We start from the raw sequence: 15,190 nt of genomic DNA, 5'->3' as shown, positions 1-15,190 counted from the left end.
ATTCTTTCATAGACATAATATGATTTAGAACTAAAGCTAAATTGTGTTTGTACAAACAAGTCAATAGGGAACATATTGTGACAAGAGTTTTGTTAGTGCTTGGGCCAGTCAACATGGGCCCCTGTGTTTAAAGTGAAGAGTCCTGCTGTGGGTAGAGCCCTTCATGACTTATGCTTGGATGGTGGATTTTAGCCGTTTTTTTGTTGGTGGTGGTGGTGGTTTTTTTGTTTTTAATAGATGCAAATGTTCTGCAAATTTCCATGGACCAGACTGCCAGCAGACAAAACGCAGCTTCAGAGGCCACGGTTATGCCTGGTTCCCTCCTCTTAAGCCCTGCTTTGAGAGCCGCATCTCCTTAGAGTTTATCACCGAAGTCGCTGATGGCCTTCTGCTGTACCACGGGCCAGTGGCACGAGGGCAGCCTGGAGAACGGGAAGATTTCTTAGCATTAGGTGAGCACCTTAAAGAGTATTTATTCTTTGTATTTGTAAGATTCTACTTGTTGAAAGTACTAGTTGACAGGTTTTTGTAAAAGGTTCAAAAAGTCTATTTTGGAGAATAAGGAGAATGCAGAACAATTTGCCAGCATGCCCCTGGATTGTTTTGAACTAGCTAAAGAACTCCTCCAAGTAAAATCTAACTGTAACAGTCATTTCAACTGGGTTTGTGTGGGAACATGGTTCATGAGTATCAAGTGTAATAGACTTTTCTTTGCAGAGCTCTCCGGTGGTGTCCCATCGCTGACTGTGAGCCACAGGTCTGGTGAGCTTTTCCTGCAGCTGTCACAAAAAGTTAATGTTGCAGATCGCCGCTGGCACAATATTAAAATTATAAATGATGGAAAGGCAAGTGTAAATATAGACAGTCTTGTGGAAGCACTATTTTGGGTACCTAGTTATCCCTTCCAAATCCTTTCTCTCTTCTGTAGAGCTCTTTTATCAATCAGTCTTTCACCATCTCTGCAACAGCAGGAATTGAAATTTGTCAGCTCAGGTGTCCCTTTAGTCTTGAAGCAGTGAAGCAGAAAAAGGCCTGGAAAAGTCCAACCCTATTTTGAAACTGGCCCTGCTATCTTCTGTGTTTTATGATCCTCTCTATTGCTTAGACTACACAGATGTGATAACGCAGGGGCTAAATGCTTCCTGGACTGATGGAGTAAAATATCCTTAATTTCTCTGAGCAGGAAATCCTGCCCCACCAAGTGAGTATAGATTTGCAGCACAAAGGAGATAGATATGCTTTTGTGTAGCAGGAATACCTTGCTGATATAGCACTGGTGAAGGCATCTGCTAGGCTCCCCTTTCCTCTCCCCCATAAGACAAGCTGGGGGGCATGTCAGGATCTGGGATGGAGAGCCTGGCAGACTGTCTCCTTTGCTAGATTGTCTCTTTGGGTTCTGATTTGGCAGAGAACTCCGAGAAAATCCCATCTTCCCTCTACCGTGTCAGTGACTTGGCATAGTCATGGTGGAGTCAGATCTTTTGTGTAGCTCCTTAGTTATAAACCGTGTACAATAACCTTCCAGATTATGTGGAAGTGTTTTATTATTTTAATAAAGTTTCCTGTAATGTAATTGCTAGTTACTATTCCCTCTTCTGCTAAGTGAAAGAAAATGCGTAGCTTAAATGTATGCAATGTCTCTGGACGCAATTGTTTTAAATAATGCCTTTCTCTAGAAAGTGAAGCTGATTCTTGACCACTGCATAAATGTCTCAGTTAGAGGCAATGACAGTGTCATTAAGAAGATCTCCCAAGTGGATCTATCTGCCTGTGAAGCCTCGGGAGAGACTGCAGAATCTCAAAGGTAAAAAACAAACAAACAGACAAAAAACCCCAAGAACTGGAAATATAATTACTCAAGAGTTAAGGAAAAAGGGGGAAAAAATGAACCAAGTTGCCAATTTTCTCTCTCCCTCCCTTCCCTTCAACATGGGCAGGCTCTTCAGTGGCCACTGGCCCCTGCAGCTGGGTGGAGTTAAGACAACTTTCCCTTACCACGATTCACAAAGGCGCTTCAGAGGTTTTGTTGGCTGCATCCGCAATGTTGTTGTTGACAGTAAGGTAGGGCTACTAAGACCAGTCTTTAATTTACTGCTGTTCACTGTAGACACCTGATGTGTTGCTTCTCTTTGTCCTTTTCCAGGTCTATGATTTAGAGCACCCGGCAGAGTTCTTGAACAGTGCTCCTGGCTGTGTCCTTACGGATGAAATGTGTCAGAGGGGTGGGATGGCCTCCTGTGGCATCCATGGCAAGTGTGTTGGTGGCTGGGATTTTTTTCACTGTGACTGTTCCCCAGGATATGCTGGACCTGCGTGTGAAAAAGGTACTGGGGAGAAATTGATGGTGAGGATCTGCGGGAACAGCATCAAGCATATTGCTTTAAATTTGGCACAACATTGAACTGAATAGCCTAATAGGGCTGTGCTGTACTCTGGGAATTATTTAGATCAGCAGCAATGTAAAGATCTTTCTAACTCTTGTTGAATAAAGATAATGTCACAGATGAGGGTCTTGTTGAGACCTGCTTTACTTTACAGGGGAGACGAGTGGTCAGATGGGTTGCTTTGTCGTTTTCATCACAGCTTCTTATTTCACAGTGATGAAAGATGAAACATTCTGCTTTACGCTTTCTTCCTCTGATCATAATGATCACAACATGTAGTTTAATGAACAGGGTGCTATTTGTCCACCTTGCAGTAGTTGTGAGAGTGATTAGGTTGCCAGCTTGGTATGTTCTCTCTGCAAAACCTGGGGACACAACCCTCATGTCCTCAGGTCCAGTTTTCTTTCTATAAAATGAGCATTTGCCTTTGTCGCTGGAATGAATTGAAGGTTGTGCAATGCCCCTAGACCACAGCAGCGGGTTCATGTGAGGACATGATATGAGGCTGGCTCCAGCAAATGTGCTATCTTGCACAAAAGCAGCATGAAGTATGTATCAGAGAACAAAAGCATGCAAAGGTGATAATGAAAACATCAGAGATGTTGTAAGAAAGTGAAAAAAAATAGGAAATAAATTATTTAACTCCTAGTAGACCACAGCCATGTTCAGGGGACAGAGGACACACACTCAAAGTTGGCTCTGTCTTCCCTATCTTAATACTTTCAGCAGCCATCACTCTGAAGCAGAAATCAGAAGTGAGTTACAGGTGTTTACTGGGACTTCACCTGCCCTGTGTCTGCCTTCTCCCCCTAGGTCAATAGGGTTAATCATAACAGTTTGTAATAAGCACCAGTGCCCCATAACTTGGGGGGCTTCATGTAGTGTTGGAAGACAATTTGGTGTGGATGAGCTACAGGTGAGGATGAGCAGCAGCAATAAGCTGGGAAGGAGCACATGCAAGCTGGCATTGAATCAGTGTGTTGTGGTTAACAGACAGGACTGGTGGTGTATTACACGTACCCTTTCAGCTCAATGTGCTCACTTTTCCTTCTTGTATAGAGAACAATAATACCCTATGCAGGCAGCCAGACCTCCTCTCCCTTTCTCCATCCACCACACAAAGCTTAAAAAATGTGACAGCATTTTACTCAGAGGAAGCTATGTCTGTCCAATGGGGTGAGGACTGGAATTGTAACTGGCGTGCTCTAGGCCTGGAGCCTTCACTGTTTAAAGTGTTTATAATGACTACGGAAATGGTTCATACAGTTCAGTTATTTGTATTAATGTTTTGCAGACAGATGATACTGGTTTCTAAACATCTGTCTAGATTTATATCTTATTCTGTTTTGCATTTTCTTGGGATGCTGGTTCACAAGCCCAGCTGCTGTATTGGCTCCCACCCCTCACCACTGTGGGACAAACCAAGTGCTCAGAAAGTAATTACTTGAAATCCATTAGTCATATCCTGATGTAACTGTAAAACTTCAATTGGTTCCAGCTTCTTCTAGTATACTGGGCTGCCAAATGCTGGTGTTTAGCTGATGCTTTATGAATGGCTGAGCCATACTTGCAGCAAAGGAGCAGACAGCAGGGGACAGGAGTCACTGTAGTGTCCCAAGAAAATCCACCCCTACTCATCAGCTAGACCCTGTAGCTGCAGAGATAGTAAATGAGAGAGAACAGTGAGCTAGGAAGAATAATATGAGGGGAATATGTTAGAGGAGCAAAGAAAATACGCTTTAAGAAAGAAAAGAGAGAGGAGAAATAGTGAGAGGAAAAGAGAACATGGAAATTAAATCTCTTGATAATTTGATATATCAAGCTGGAGTTAACATACCAGAGGGACAGGATGCCATCCAGAGGGACCTGGACAAGCTCAAGAAGTGGGCCCATGTGAACTTCATGAGGTTCAGCAAGGCCAAGTGCAAGGTCCTGCACCTGGGTCAGGGCAACCCCCAGCATTAATACAGGCTGGAGGATGAGGAATTGAGAGCAGTCCAGCCAAGAAGGACTCAGGGGGGACTGGTGGATGAAAGATTGGACATGAGCCGGCAGTATGTGCTTGCAGCCCAGAAAGCCAACTGCATCCTGGGCTGCATCAAAAGGAGCGTGACCAGCAGTTCGAGGGAGGTGATTCTGCCCCTCTGCTCTGGTCAGACCCCACCTGGAGTTCTGCATGCAGCTCTGGAGCCCTCAGTACAGGAAAGACACAGACCTGCTGGAGAGGGTCCAGAGGAGGCCACAAATATCATCAGAGTGCTGGAACAGCTCTCCTATGAGGACAGGCTGAGAGAGTTGGGATTGTTCAGCCTGGAGAACAGAAGGCTTCAGGGAAACCTTATTGTGGCCTTTCTGCACTTAAAAGGGGCCTGTAGAAAGATGGGGACAGACTTTTTAGCAGAACCTGTTGCAACAGGACAAACAGACTAGATATGAGGAAGATATTTTTTTACAATGAGAATGGTAGAACACTGGCACAGGTTGCCCAGAGATGTGGCAGATGCCCCATACCTGGAGACATTCAAGGTCAGGTTGGATGGGGCTCTGAGCACCCTGATCTAGTTGAAGATGTTCCTGCTCATTGCAGTGGGGTTGGACTAGATGACCAGCCTAACCTATTCTATGCCCTGGGAACTGGATGAAGTGCCCCAGCATCAGCTTGGCCCTTTCTGGATTTCTACTTGCATGATACTGACCTCAGATTAGCTGTTGGTGACCCAGCATTACTCCTGCCCAGTTACTAACTTGGACTATGTCTTTATTTGGTAAAAAGAAACTTCATCTTTTCAACTAAGCTGTGTCCAGAACAAGCAGAACTAGGATTGCTGTCAGGTAGTGAGACTGAAATGGGTGCTTGCTGCATAAAAACACCAGAATCTGGGAGGTTTAATGGGCTTTGATTCCCACAAAAGTGCAGCGCAGGTCTCTGCTGGATGACTCTCAGATGGATTCCACAGGCTGCTGGTGAAAGAATTAATTTCAGTGCATTTTCCCTAGTCAAGATAATAAACACTGATTTAATGTCTCCTTGTAATTAAAAAAAATATTACATATTATGACTTTTGACTCTGTGCCTGCTCCAAGGCTTTCTCTCCTGCCGACTGAAACAGGAAATAAAGTGTGTATTTTCTAAGAGTGAGGTTTACTAACCACAGGACTAAGCTACTGAAAGAAACATTAGATTATCTTCTTTTTTTTTTTTTTTTTTTGTCTTCAGATTGGTACCAATTACTTTATTGGAAGTAATGTTTCAGATCTTTGGAAAAATAAAGAAGCTATTTGGCTCAGTGTAGGAGTGATTGGGTAGAACATATACCTTGTGACATGCATAATGTTAGAGATGTTATCTAATTGTCCCTTTCCTGCCTAAATCTTGTATCCTTGATTTGTTCTTTGTCTCTTAATTCCCTTGGCAGTGGGGGTGTGCTTTCCATGATGCTTTATTGCATTGTGAAAGCTTCTTAAGAAGTAAAATGCTGACATTCAGAACTGGTTAATTCTCAAGCAGTAGAGATCTGAGTGAGCAGTTTTTTGCGAGATTTGCACTTTGAATTTTTTGTGTTTTGCTTAGTTCTTCCAGAATGGGCTTTTGGAAGGGACAGTTGGATCCATTATGAGCCAAGAAGCATCCTCGGCAGTCACAGCACTCGGATCCAGCTGATGGTGCGAACCCGCATCTCCCACAGCACCCTGCTCAGCTTGGCCTCAGCAGATGGGAATGGGTACATCCGACTGGAGGTGAGCCGCACAAAAGCCATTCTGTTTCAGTGCTCTTAATTCGTCACAGAATACCTCAGTAAGAGAAAAGGCTGCAGTTTTCAATTAAGGACGCCTATTCTTTAAAGTAATAAAAAGCAAGCATTTTACACATGAGGGTAACTACTCTCATTTGTGTTATCCTTCTCAGTATTAGCTTTTCATAACATAGATTCTAGTAGTTTCTCTGCAAAAAGTACAGATAAGTGCATGTGATACACATGAATGGGGAAGAATTTTTGTCATGCCTGCCTTTCCCCTTTGCTTTTATCTGTCTCTGGCTATAAAACTTGTCTCTACATTTTTGTTGTTGAAAAAAGCTGTTTGGATTATACTAGCTAGACAGAGGCTAATTATTCCAATTTTAACATGAGGGACAGGTGGGAAGACTTAGAGGTAGACATCAATAAGGAAATTGATAAAAAGGTTCATCTGAGTTAAAAGAGCAGCCTGTAAAGAAAAGAGTTGATAATTCCCAGACCTGTAGTTTTCTTGTGGTAATTTTTATCTGGGAATAAAGCACTTAAAAACAAGAGTGCCACTTTCATTTTAAAACTTGCATCCATTTCTTGAGGCAAGACTGTGTAAAAACATTTAAAAGTGCATTTCTGTTATTAAAGGTCTTTATCATCTTCCTCTAGGTGACTGAGGGTTTCTTTAGTGTTAACTTCAGCTTGGGGGACAAAAATCACTCTCTGAGAATGAGTACGTTACGAATAAACAATGGCCAGTGGGTTCTTCTGACCATGGAGCGCTACAACAATGAATTTACCCTGCGTGTTAACAGTGGTGGAGGTGATCAAGAAGTGACCTCTGTCTTGGGTACAAATAGATGGTTTGAAATGGATTGGGCAAGCATCGTGCTCGGAAACCGCCTTCCCGATCGTTCAGAGGGCGATTTCCAAGGTAAGAGATATGAGGGGTTCCTAAAAGGAGGGAATGATAGCCCAGAAATGGCATTTTTGAGTGTATTGTAGAGTTTAAAACCCAGGTAAGAATTCCCATGGAGACTGCCCATGAAATCCCACCTCCTCTACTAGGGAATTCAGAGCCAATGTTCGACTCTCTGTTTACCATTTTATCTAGTCCTAGTGAAGATGTGAGATTTCCTGTAGATATTAAAAAATAGCACTTCAGATTTTTTTTTTCCCCATGCCAGAGGCCCCAATCAGGGAATTCATGCCATGATCTTCACTCCCTTTTTGCCTTTGAAGGGTTTCAGGAACAGACACAACACCTCCTGGTAGGAGGAGAAGGATTTGTGAGGCAGTTCATGGTGCACTCTCCATTTCCTGGGATGGGATCCTGAAACTGGAGATTGTGGCTCAACAGAAGAGAGTTTTTCCATTCCATTGCTTCTCGTTCAGCCCCTCATTTAGGATTACATTTTAAATGTAGATTAATGTAGTGGAGCTGTTCTGGTTCATAACACAATTATGCTAAATCATTGCATTGGTACAACCAAGCTGTCCTGGAGGAGTATTGTCGATCTGTATGTTGGCCAGGGCACATAGGCACATGTCCTGTAGCTCTTCTTCTAAAACGAAACCGATAAGCACTATGAGGATCTTTTTAAAAAACGTTTTAAGTTTTCTACAACGCTCTAGGGTCTCCTGTATATGTGTTGGGAGCGAGGCTTGAGGTTGGAAAGTTGCTAACTTAGGGTATTTCTCTGTATATTCCCCTGCTTTGATGCAGGTTGTATGCGTGATGTCCAGCTGAATGGTCTGCCGCTTCTCGTGGAAGGCAAAAGCACGGAGTTTGGCTTAATTCTGAGGCGGCAAGGTGTCACGATGGGATGCCATTCCAGTGCCTGCAGCAGCCAGCCCTGTTACAGCCCTTTTCTTTGTGTTGATCTGTGGAGAAAATACGAATGCCGGTACCTTAAGCTTTTGTTTTCACCCAGGGGTGGTTGGGAAGTTCTTTCTTTCCCAGGCAACTTGCTTCTAACACTGAAAATCCCCGTGCTGCTGGCCAGAGAGTGCCATCCCAATGGCAAATACTGCTCTCCATCTCATCTCCCAGCATGGGCCAAACTTGGCTTTTCCTGCAAGTCAGATATGGATCCTATTTACCCCGCTATTTTTTCCCATGGTGAGAAGATCACAGGCCAGTGAGGAAATGAAATTCCCTTTCATAAAAGGTGAATTGCAAAAACTTTGGTCTCTGCTCCTCTGTGCGAAAATTCTATATATTTTGATGTAGTATATTTATATTATGTGTATATATCTGTAAAAATAGATATATTGCATATATACTATATGTATATGCACATGTATTTTCTGTAAAGAAGGTGAAATTAACCATACTTTTAATGAAACAATGAGACTTTCAAAATTAGACTGTCACAAAACTGGATTCTAAAATCAGCTGCCCAGGGCCAGAACCAAAGCCCATCAGCTGGTATCCTATGCAGTTAGTTCCTTGGAGAAGATACACTCTTTACAGAAATTTTTCAAAAATATATTAAAATATGCAAATCAAAATGTGCTATCTCTGCTAAAAACAAACAAACAAAAACAAAAAACAAGCACACAGAAACAAACAAACAGAAATGCAGTTAAACACAGGACTGTGAGTATATGCCACTTGAATTCCTTCAATTCAGCCAAAATTTGATCTTCTGATGCCTGGTGATTCATTGCTGAAAGAGCTGTGAGATAGTCGTAAGTCCTAAGTGCCTTGGGACACTTGCTTCTTCAGAACAGTATGAAGGCTCTTCCATTTATTCTCTAGTGTTTCTTCTTTGGTTTGCAGAAAGCAGGTCTGTGCCCCTCACAGCATTCCTCCACGGCCTCTCCAATTACATGTCAGGAGAAATCACTTTCTCTGCAGATTAAAGTCCTAAAAGACAAGATGGGTCATTCCAAGGAGGTCAATGTGGTCCGTCTCCCAAAGGCCAAAATGAGCATTACAAAGTTTATACTAAGTGCTTGCTAACCACATTGATCTCAGCTGTCCATTTCCTTCTAGAGGTTTTGAACAGTCTGTAAGAAAAGGGTTAGTCTGTTCAGAAGCTGATGGATGCCTTTCTTAAGGAAGGAGTGAAACTCTTCTGCATATCTTCTGGACAGGGAAAGCAGAATGTATGTTCCATGTTTTCATAAGCTTACTAGTTCACTATGTTAGAGTTTACATCTGTTTCATACTCTCAACGTGAAGTTGTGGTTTGTTTGTAAATACTTCAATTATTGGCTTCAAGGACATAGTAACAAATGGCACAAAACAACATACAAGTCCAGGTGCTTTGTGTGCCTAAAAGGTATCTTCTGCTTTTGTTGTTCAGGTGTCCAGCTGGGAAAGTAGAAGTGACGGACAACCTTACAGGGCTCAGACACTGTACCTCATCACCTTGTGGACACTGGACCTGTAGGAATGGGGGTACCTGTGTGGCTCAGTCCCAAGACAAGACAATCTGCCAGTGCCCTGAGGGTTACAAGGGAAGATGGTGTGAAATCAGCCAGGTGAAAGCTGGAAGACCTGTTGGACTCAGCTCTGGCTCTATTCTGGCAATCAGCATGTGTCTCCTTGTCTTCCTAGGTAGGATAGCAAACTTTTTGTCTTTCTTTTTAATCTTGTACCTTGCTCCATTGAATCAAGTCTGCCTTACCCTTGGATGTTGTGATCTGTGTTTCACTTTTTCTGGAGATCACCAGTAGGGAGTTGATTCGAGGTTGCTGAAAGACAGGCATTAGCACATAGTTACCATTTACTTGCTTTGAATACAGTTCAAGCAAATTTAGGACCTCTCTTTCAGAATAACTTATTTTCAGTCCTTAAATAAGAGTTTTCCATCTATGTGTACAAATCTGTGTGCAGCTACACCATCTGAAACTCCCACTTGCTCTGAGCCCTTACATGTGTAATAGGGAGGACCTACAACTAGTACATGCTATTCACATATTAGAAAGGCAGAAGTCTTTCTCTAGAACATTTATGATACTAATGGGCAAGCCTCATTAAGTGTGGGGCAGAAAGAGATGGTCACAGTGTGTCCAGCTTCAGGTGCACTTTGGCTGAAAAGTTAATAACACCACAAAGCTGTTTCTCATATTGATGAAGAAAAACCGCATACACATCTCAGAATAGTAAAGGCTCCATGATTATATTACACTTGTAACCTTCATTAAAATAGTGTTTTACTTACTTTGGGTATCTTATTTACTCAGGATTGGTGAAAGGCCAGAGATTGGCCAAAATGCCTTCTATTTAAATGGATTCCTTTAGGTAAGTAAAATACCCTTTTAATGAAGTTTAGAATGTAATATATCTAGTGGAGTGCCTCAGGGGTCAGTGCTGGGGCCAATATTCAATATATTCATTAACGACTTGGACGAGGGAATTGAGTGTACTATCAGCAAGTTTGCTGATGACACCAAGCTGGGAGGAGTGGCTGACACGCCGGAGGGCTGTGCTGCCATCCAGCGGGACCTGGACAGGCTGGAGAGTTGGGCGGGGAATAACCTAATGAAATTTAACAAGGGCAAGTGTAGAGTCCTGCATCTGGGCAGGAACAACCCCAGGTTCCAGTATAGGTTGGGAGATTACATATTAGAGAGCAGTGTAGGGGAAAGGGACCTGGGGGTCCTGGTGGACAACAGGATGACCATGAGCCAGCACTGTGCCCTTGTGGCCAGGAAGGCCAATGGCATCCTGGGGTGTATTAGAAGGGGGTTGGTTAGTAGATCGAGAGAGGTCATCCTTCCCCTCTACTCCACCCTGGTGAGACCACATCTGGAATATTGTGTCCAGTTCTGGGCCCCTCAGTTCAAGAAGGACAGGGAACTGCTGGAGAGGGTCCAGCGTAGGGCAACGAAGATGATTAAGGGAGTGGAGCACCTCCCTTATGAAGAAAGGCTGAGGGAGCTGGGTCTCTTTAGTTTGGAGAAGAGGAGACTAAGGGGGGACCTTATTAATGTTTATAAATATATAAAGGGTGAGTGCCATGAGGATGGAGCCAGGCTCTTCTCAGTGGCAAACGATGATAGGACAAGGGGTAATGGGATCAAGCTGGAACACAAGAAGTTCCACTTAAATTTGAGAAGAAACTTCTTCTCAGTAAGGGTGACAGAGCACTGGAACAGGCTGCCCAGGGGGGTTGTGGAGTCTCCTTCTCTGGAGACATTCAAAACCCGCCTGGACATGTTCCTGTGTGACCTCACCTAGGCGTTCCTGCTCCAGCAGGGGGATTGGACTAGATGATCTTTTGAGGTCCCTTCCCATCCCAAACATACTGTGATACTGTGATTATTCTTTACATTCCTGAATATAAGTTGTTTACATATTAACAATTATGCATTTCTTACCTGGGAATTTGGTTGTCAAATTAAGAGTTTATTTGATATCTCAGGAGTCATATAACTACTTATTGATCATGCGTTGTACTTTGTCATTTGTCATAAAACAAATATGCGTCTCTATTTCTTCTAGCACTCTTGGTCTCCTACACGGTGTGGAGTCAGTGGGGAAGTTCAGGGTTTCGGAAAGGAGGAATTTATCACATTCCTGAAGAGCGTGAAAGCTGGGAGGATGTTAGAGAAAATGTCTTCAATTATAATGAAGAAGGAGGTGGAGAACGTGACCAGGTATGATGCAGTTTCAGTCCAATCTTTGCAAATCCAACCTTTCTTCACTTTCCTTTCCCAGACCTTTTCTTTAACGTATTGTCCTTATCCAATTGGCTTTTTTTTTTTTTTTTTTTTTACCTGAAGTACTCTTGAGGAGGAGCCTTATGCTTCAACCCAATCTGTACATTTCATGACACTGGTCATCTGTGGCCACCTTTGAAAGGGCACCTCTGGACACAGCATTCTTGCTTTAACTCAAGACTATCATTACGCAAAGGGACTTGGTATTACCTGAACTTAGCCCTCTGAACTAGACCCTCTCTTTTCTTCAGTTTGTTGAAAACTCACAGAATCCAGTTTTGTGTTGCACTGAGTTTTACAACATTTTTTGGAACCTGTTTCCTTTTGTGTTGTTTCTCTCTGCTATTTACATTCTCTTCTTTTTTTCTTTTTTTTTTTTCTTTTTTCTCCAGAATGCTTATGATATAGATGAACTGAAGAAACCTCTCCATACCATTCCCCACTTCTCCTTGAGGGCAGCTGTTCCACACTCCAGGACACCCACTGGCCCAAAAAGAGACTCACTCCCAAAACATGCACATGAGAAACAATCAACATCTGCTGTTACCAGTGTCCCAGACTTCAAGGAATATATTTCTCAAATCATCTGGGAGGCGGACAATGATCTACAGAGTCTTCCAGCTGACACTATTCATTTTTACTGCTTAGAAGGGCAGTGTTCTCTAGCGGGGAGTCTTAGTTCCTTAGACTCCATTTGTGGCAATGAAGATCTAAATTATGATTGCCTCCAAGAGTGGGGGTCAAAGTTTGACAAGCTTAAAGAACTCTATGAGGTCTCAAACGAACATTCATAACCAGAGTTAAAGGAACTTGACACATTGCCATGACATATGAACACTACTTTTAAAAATGCCCTTTTTTATATATAAGGTACATCAAGTAACTTACTTGATGCAAGTTTTTAGTTATAGTACTATGATATACTCAGTTTTCATGGAAGTGATAACCTGAACAGTCTTTTTATATGTACTGTACAAACAGCTATTTAATAATAGAAGTGCAAAGATTTTTAAAGCAAGAATTTTCTTTTTTGGAAGATAGGATTTGTATTTAATAGCATTATAATACTCCTTTTTATTTGTGTAGACCAGAGTGGCTTACTAGATTTGTCCTGGATACAAAAACTTGAATTATTTTCTCTCTAGTATTAATATGATTCCTACCAGGTAGGTAGCAATAGGTAGGGCATTTTTTTTACAGTTGCATTCATTTTAGACTGTGAAATAATTATTACTAATGTTAAATATAAAACAGTTTACATTTTTTGTTTTCTTGTCAGCTTTTGTCTTATTCTTCTAAACTGTAATTTCCTTTGACATCACATACACCACCACACTCACTGTTACAGGCTGCCCAATTGTGGAAGACTTTTTCTATCTGACCCTTTTTCTAATTACCTGTAAACAGGCAAAAACAGTGGAAAGATCCTAGCTGTGAATGGCACTTCGTTGGTGTGACAATTTTACACTCTGTCAAGGGTTTTGATTGAGGGGTGACAATAAAACCGTGGCAGATGTATTGTTAACCTCCTCTCCCTCTCTTCCCCCCTCAGCCCTTCCCTCTCCCCCCTTCCCACTAAGGACAGGCGATCAGGAGGGAAAGAAGAATAAAGAGAAGAGAGTTGTAAAAATTAAAAATGTTTTACTAACGCTACTAATAGGAATAGAGAAAATAATGCAAAATATACAAAACCAATCTTGAAAGTCTCAGCAACTGCAGAGCTGGCACCTGAAGTCCTAGATTGGACTCTGCAGCCAACTGGAGCTGGATTCAGTCTGTCACTCAGCCTCAGTTCACAGGGACGACTAGCAAGGTCCTCTCCTAATGTCGGCCATAAGCAAAACAGACGAGATCCTTGTGATCTCCCACTTTTATATAAAGTATTCATGTGAATGGAATGTTATACACAGTTGGTCAGTTTCTTGGTCACCTGCTTCTCGTTGCCCCTCTCCTGAGATGTCCATCCATGCTTATCAATAACTTTGCATTCCATTGCTATGTTTACCAAAACATGTATCTGGTTCTCCAGGAAAATGCAGCTAATATGAAGGCTTTAGCTGACAGGCAAATTCACTAAAAGAGAAACTTGTTTTTTAACAAAACCCGGACACACTCTGAAAAGTGGGGGTAAGACTTAGGTAAAGTTTATATTCAGTAAGCTTTTATTTCCAACGTTGCTTTCTACACAGAGCCTTACTTCAAAGTCTGCAGCTGGAAAAGAGCTGATAGCAGGTGTGAAGAGAAGCTAGAAAGAAATCGAAGCAAAAGTTGGAACTGAACTCTCTCAGTCAGGACAGGCATTGTGAAAATTGGGATCCTCAAAAGAGAAATCATGGGAAACTTCTACCCTGCTCCCCTTTGCCTCTTCCTACTCCCACTACCCAAAAAAGGACTATGGTTTGAGAGTAAAAAAGAGTCAGGAGCTTCTGAAATGGCACAGTGACTTGACCACTCACCTCACCTTGTTCTTTCCCTTTGTGTCTGAAATAGAGGCAGCTCCCAATGTCTGGGGTGATGTGTGAATGTTTACAGGTGTTTACACAGTGCTTGACAGCTCTGAAGTGCTCAGGTTTGGTAGTTTCCTACTCAGTGCTTTTTTAATTACCAGTACAACACCATATTCCATACTTCTTTTTATTGAAGTCTTGACACTTCCTTTAATTTACAAATATTGTTTTAAAAATGAGTGTGTCATCACTGTTCATCATTTTACATGGCATAAAAAATGCAAATGTAAATTCGTTTTGTATCTAGAAGGAAGATTTTGATACTGTTAGAACAAGTATAATTTACATTCAAAATTGATTGAACAAAAAACACCATGTGAACTGGAAAAAAAATCATTTAATAAAATCATTTATATAAATTCTACTAAAATAGTAATATTTATCGGAGGGATTTGGAGCAAAGAGTCAGTATGTGCCACTCGTTCATGCCAAAGTCTCACACAGCTGGGCATTGATTGTTCTAACAAAGTCATACCAAAAAAAAAAAAAAAAAAGCTGTATTAACTTACAGCTTAATGTAAATTTTCCCTCCTTTCTAAAGATACATGGTCTTGTAAGAAATTACAAAATCTCTTACATCCAAGCGTATTACCTATGTTGTGCTGCAAATGAAAACTGGTGAGCCCCAGAACTTCAATAAGGCGACTGTTCAGAGTCTTGAACTCTATGACATCTTTGAGAACTCCATAGCATTTTATTGCTCTTTATTAAGTTGCCTCTTCTGAACTTGGTATCAAATTGAACAATGTGCTACAAGTAGTGCTGACAGGCTGTGATCTCCTAGAGGATTATTTTGTAATTCATATTCTGAAACTGACCATTTTACATATGGATGCATTCAACAATAACTCTGGAAAGTTGAAGTTATTTTCCCTCAAGTAACTGAAGACACAAA

The 15,190-nt window shown here is 41.8% G+C and overlaps 1 protein-coding gene across 1 annotated transcript in view; it reads left to right on the top strand.

Annotated features, from left to right (window-relative positions):
* LOC309436790 (neural-cadherin-like) overlaps positions 1-12,582 on the top strand; it is a gene marked incomplete at its 3' end in the record, with an annotated part of 45,594 nt that extends 33,012 nt beyond the window's left edge. Inside the window, exons 22-32 of the mRNA XM_082046273.1 lie at positions 238-452; positions 718-845; positions 1,677-1,804; positions 1,938-2,061; positions 2,144-2,324; positions 5,956-6,122; positions 6,782-7,046; positions 7,839-8,019; positions 9,427-9,680; positions 11,571-11,725; positions 12,181-12,582. Coding sequence (XP_081902399.1) covers positions 238-452; positions 718-845; positions 1,677-1,804; positions 1,938-2,061; positions 2,144-2,324; positions 5,956-6,122; positions 6,782-7,046; positions 7,839-8,019; positions 9,427-9,680; positions 11,571-11,725; positions 12,181-12,582 — 2,200 coding nt within the window. The remainder of the gene's footprint in view (positions 1-237; positions 453-717; positions 846-1,676; positions 1,805-1,937; positions 2,062-2,143; positions 2,325-5,955; positions 6,123-6,781; positions 7,047-7,838; positions 8,020-9,426; positions 9,681-11,570; positions 11,726-12,180) is intronic.
* Between the last annotated feature and the right edge of the window lie 2,608 nt (positions 12,583-15,190).

This window comes from Streptopelia decaocto, assembly GCF_964273445.1.
Source record: "Streptopelia decaocto genome assembly, chromosome: 2".
Classification (NCBI taxonomy): domain Eukaryota; kingdom Metazoa; phylum Chordata; class Aves; order Columbiformes; family Columbidae; genus Streptopelia; species Streptopelia decaocto.
Note: the sequence above shows the minus strand (reverse complement) of the source record. Positions and strands in the feature narration are given on the sequence as shown.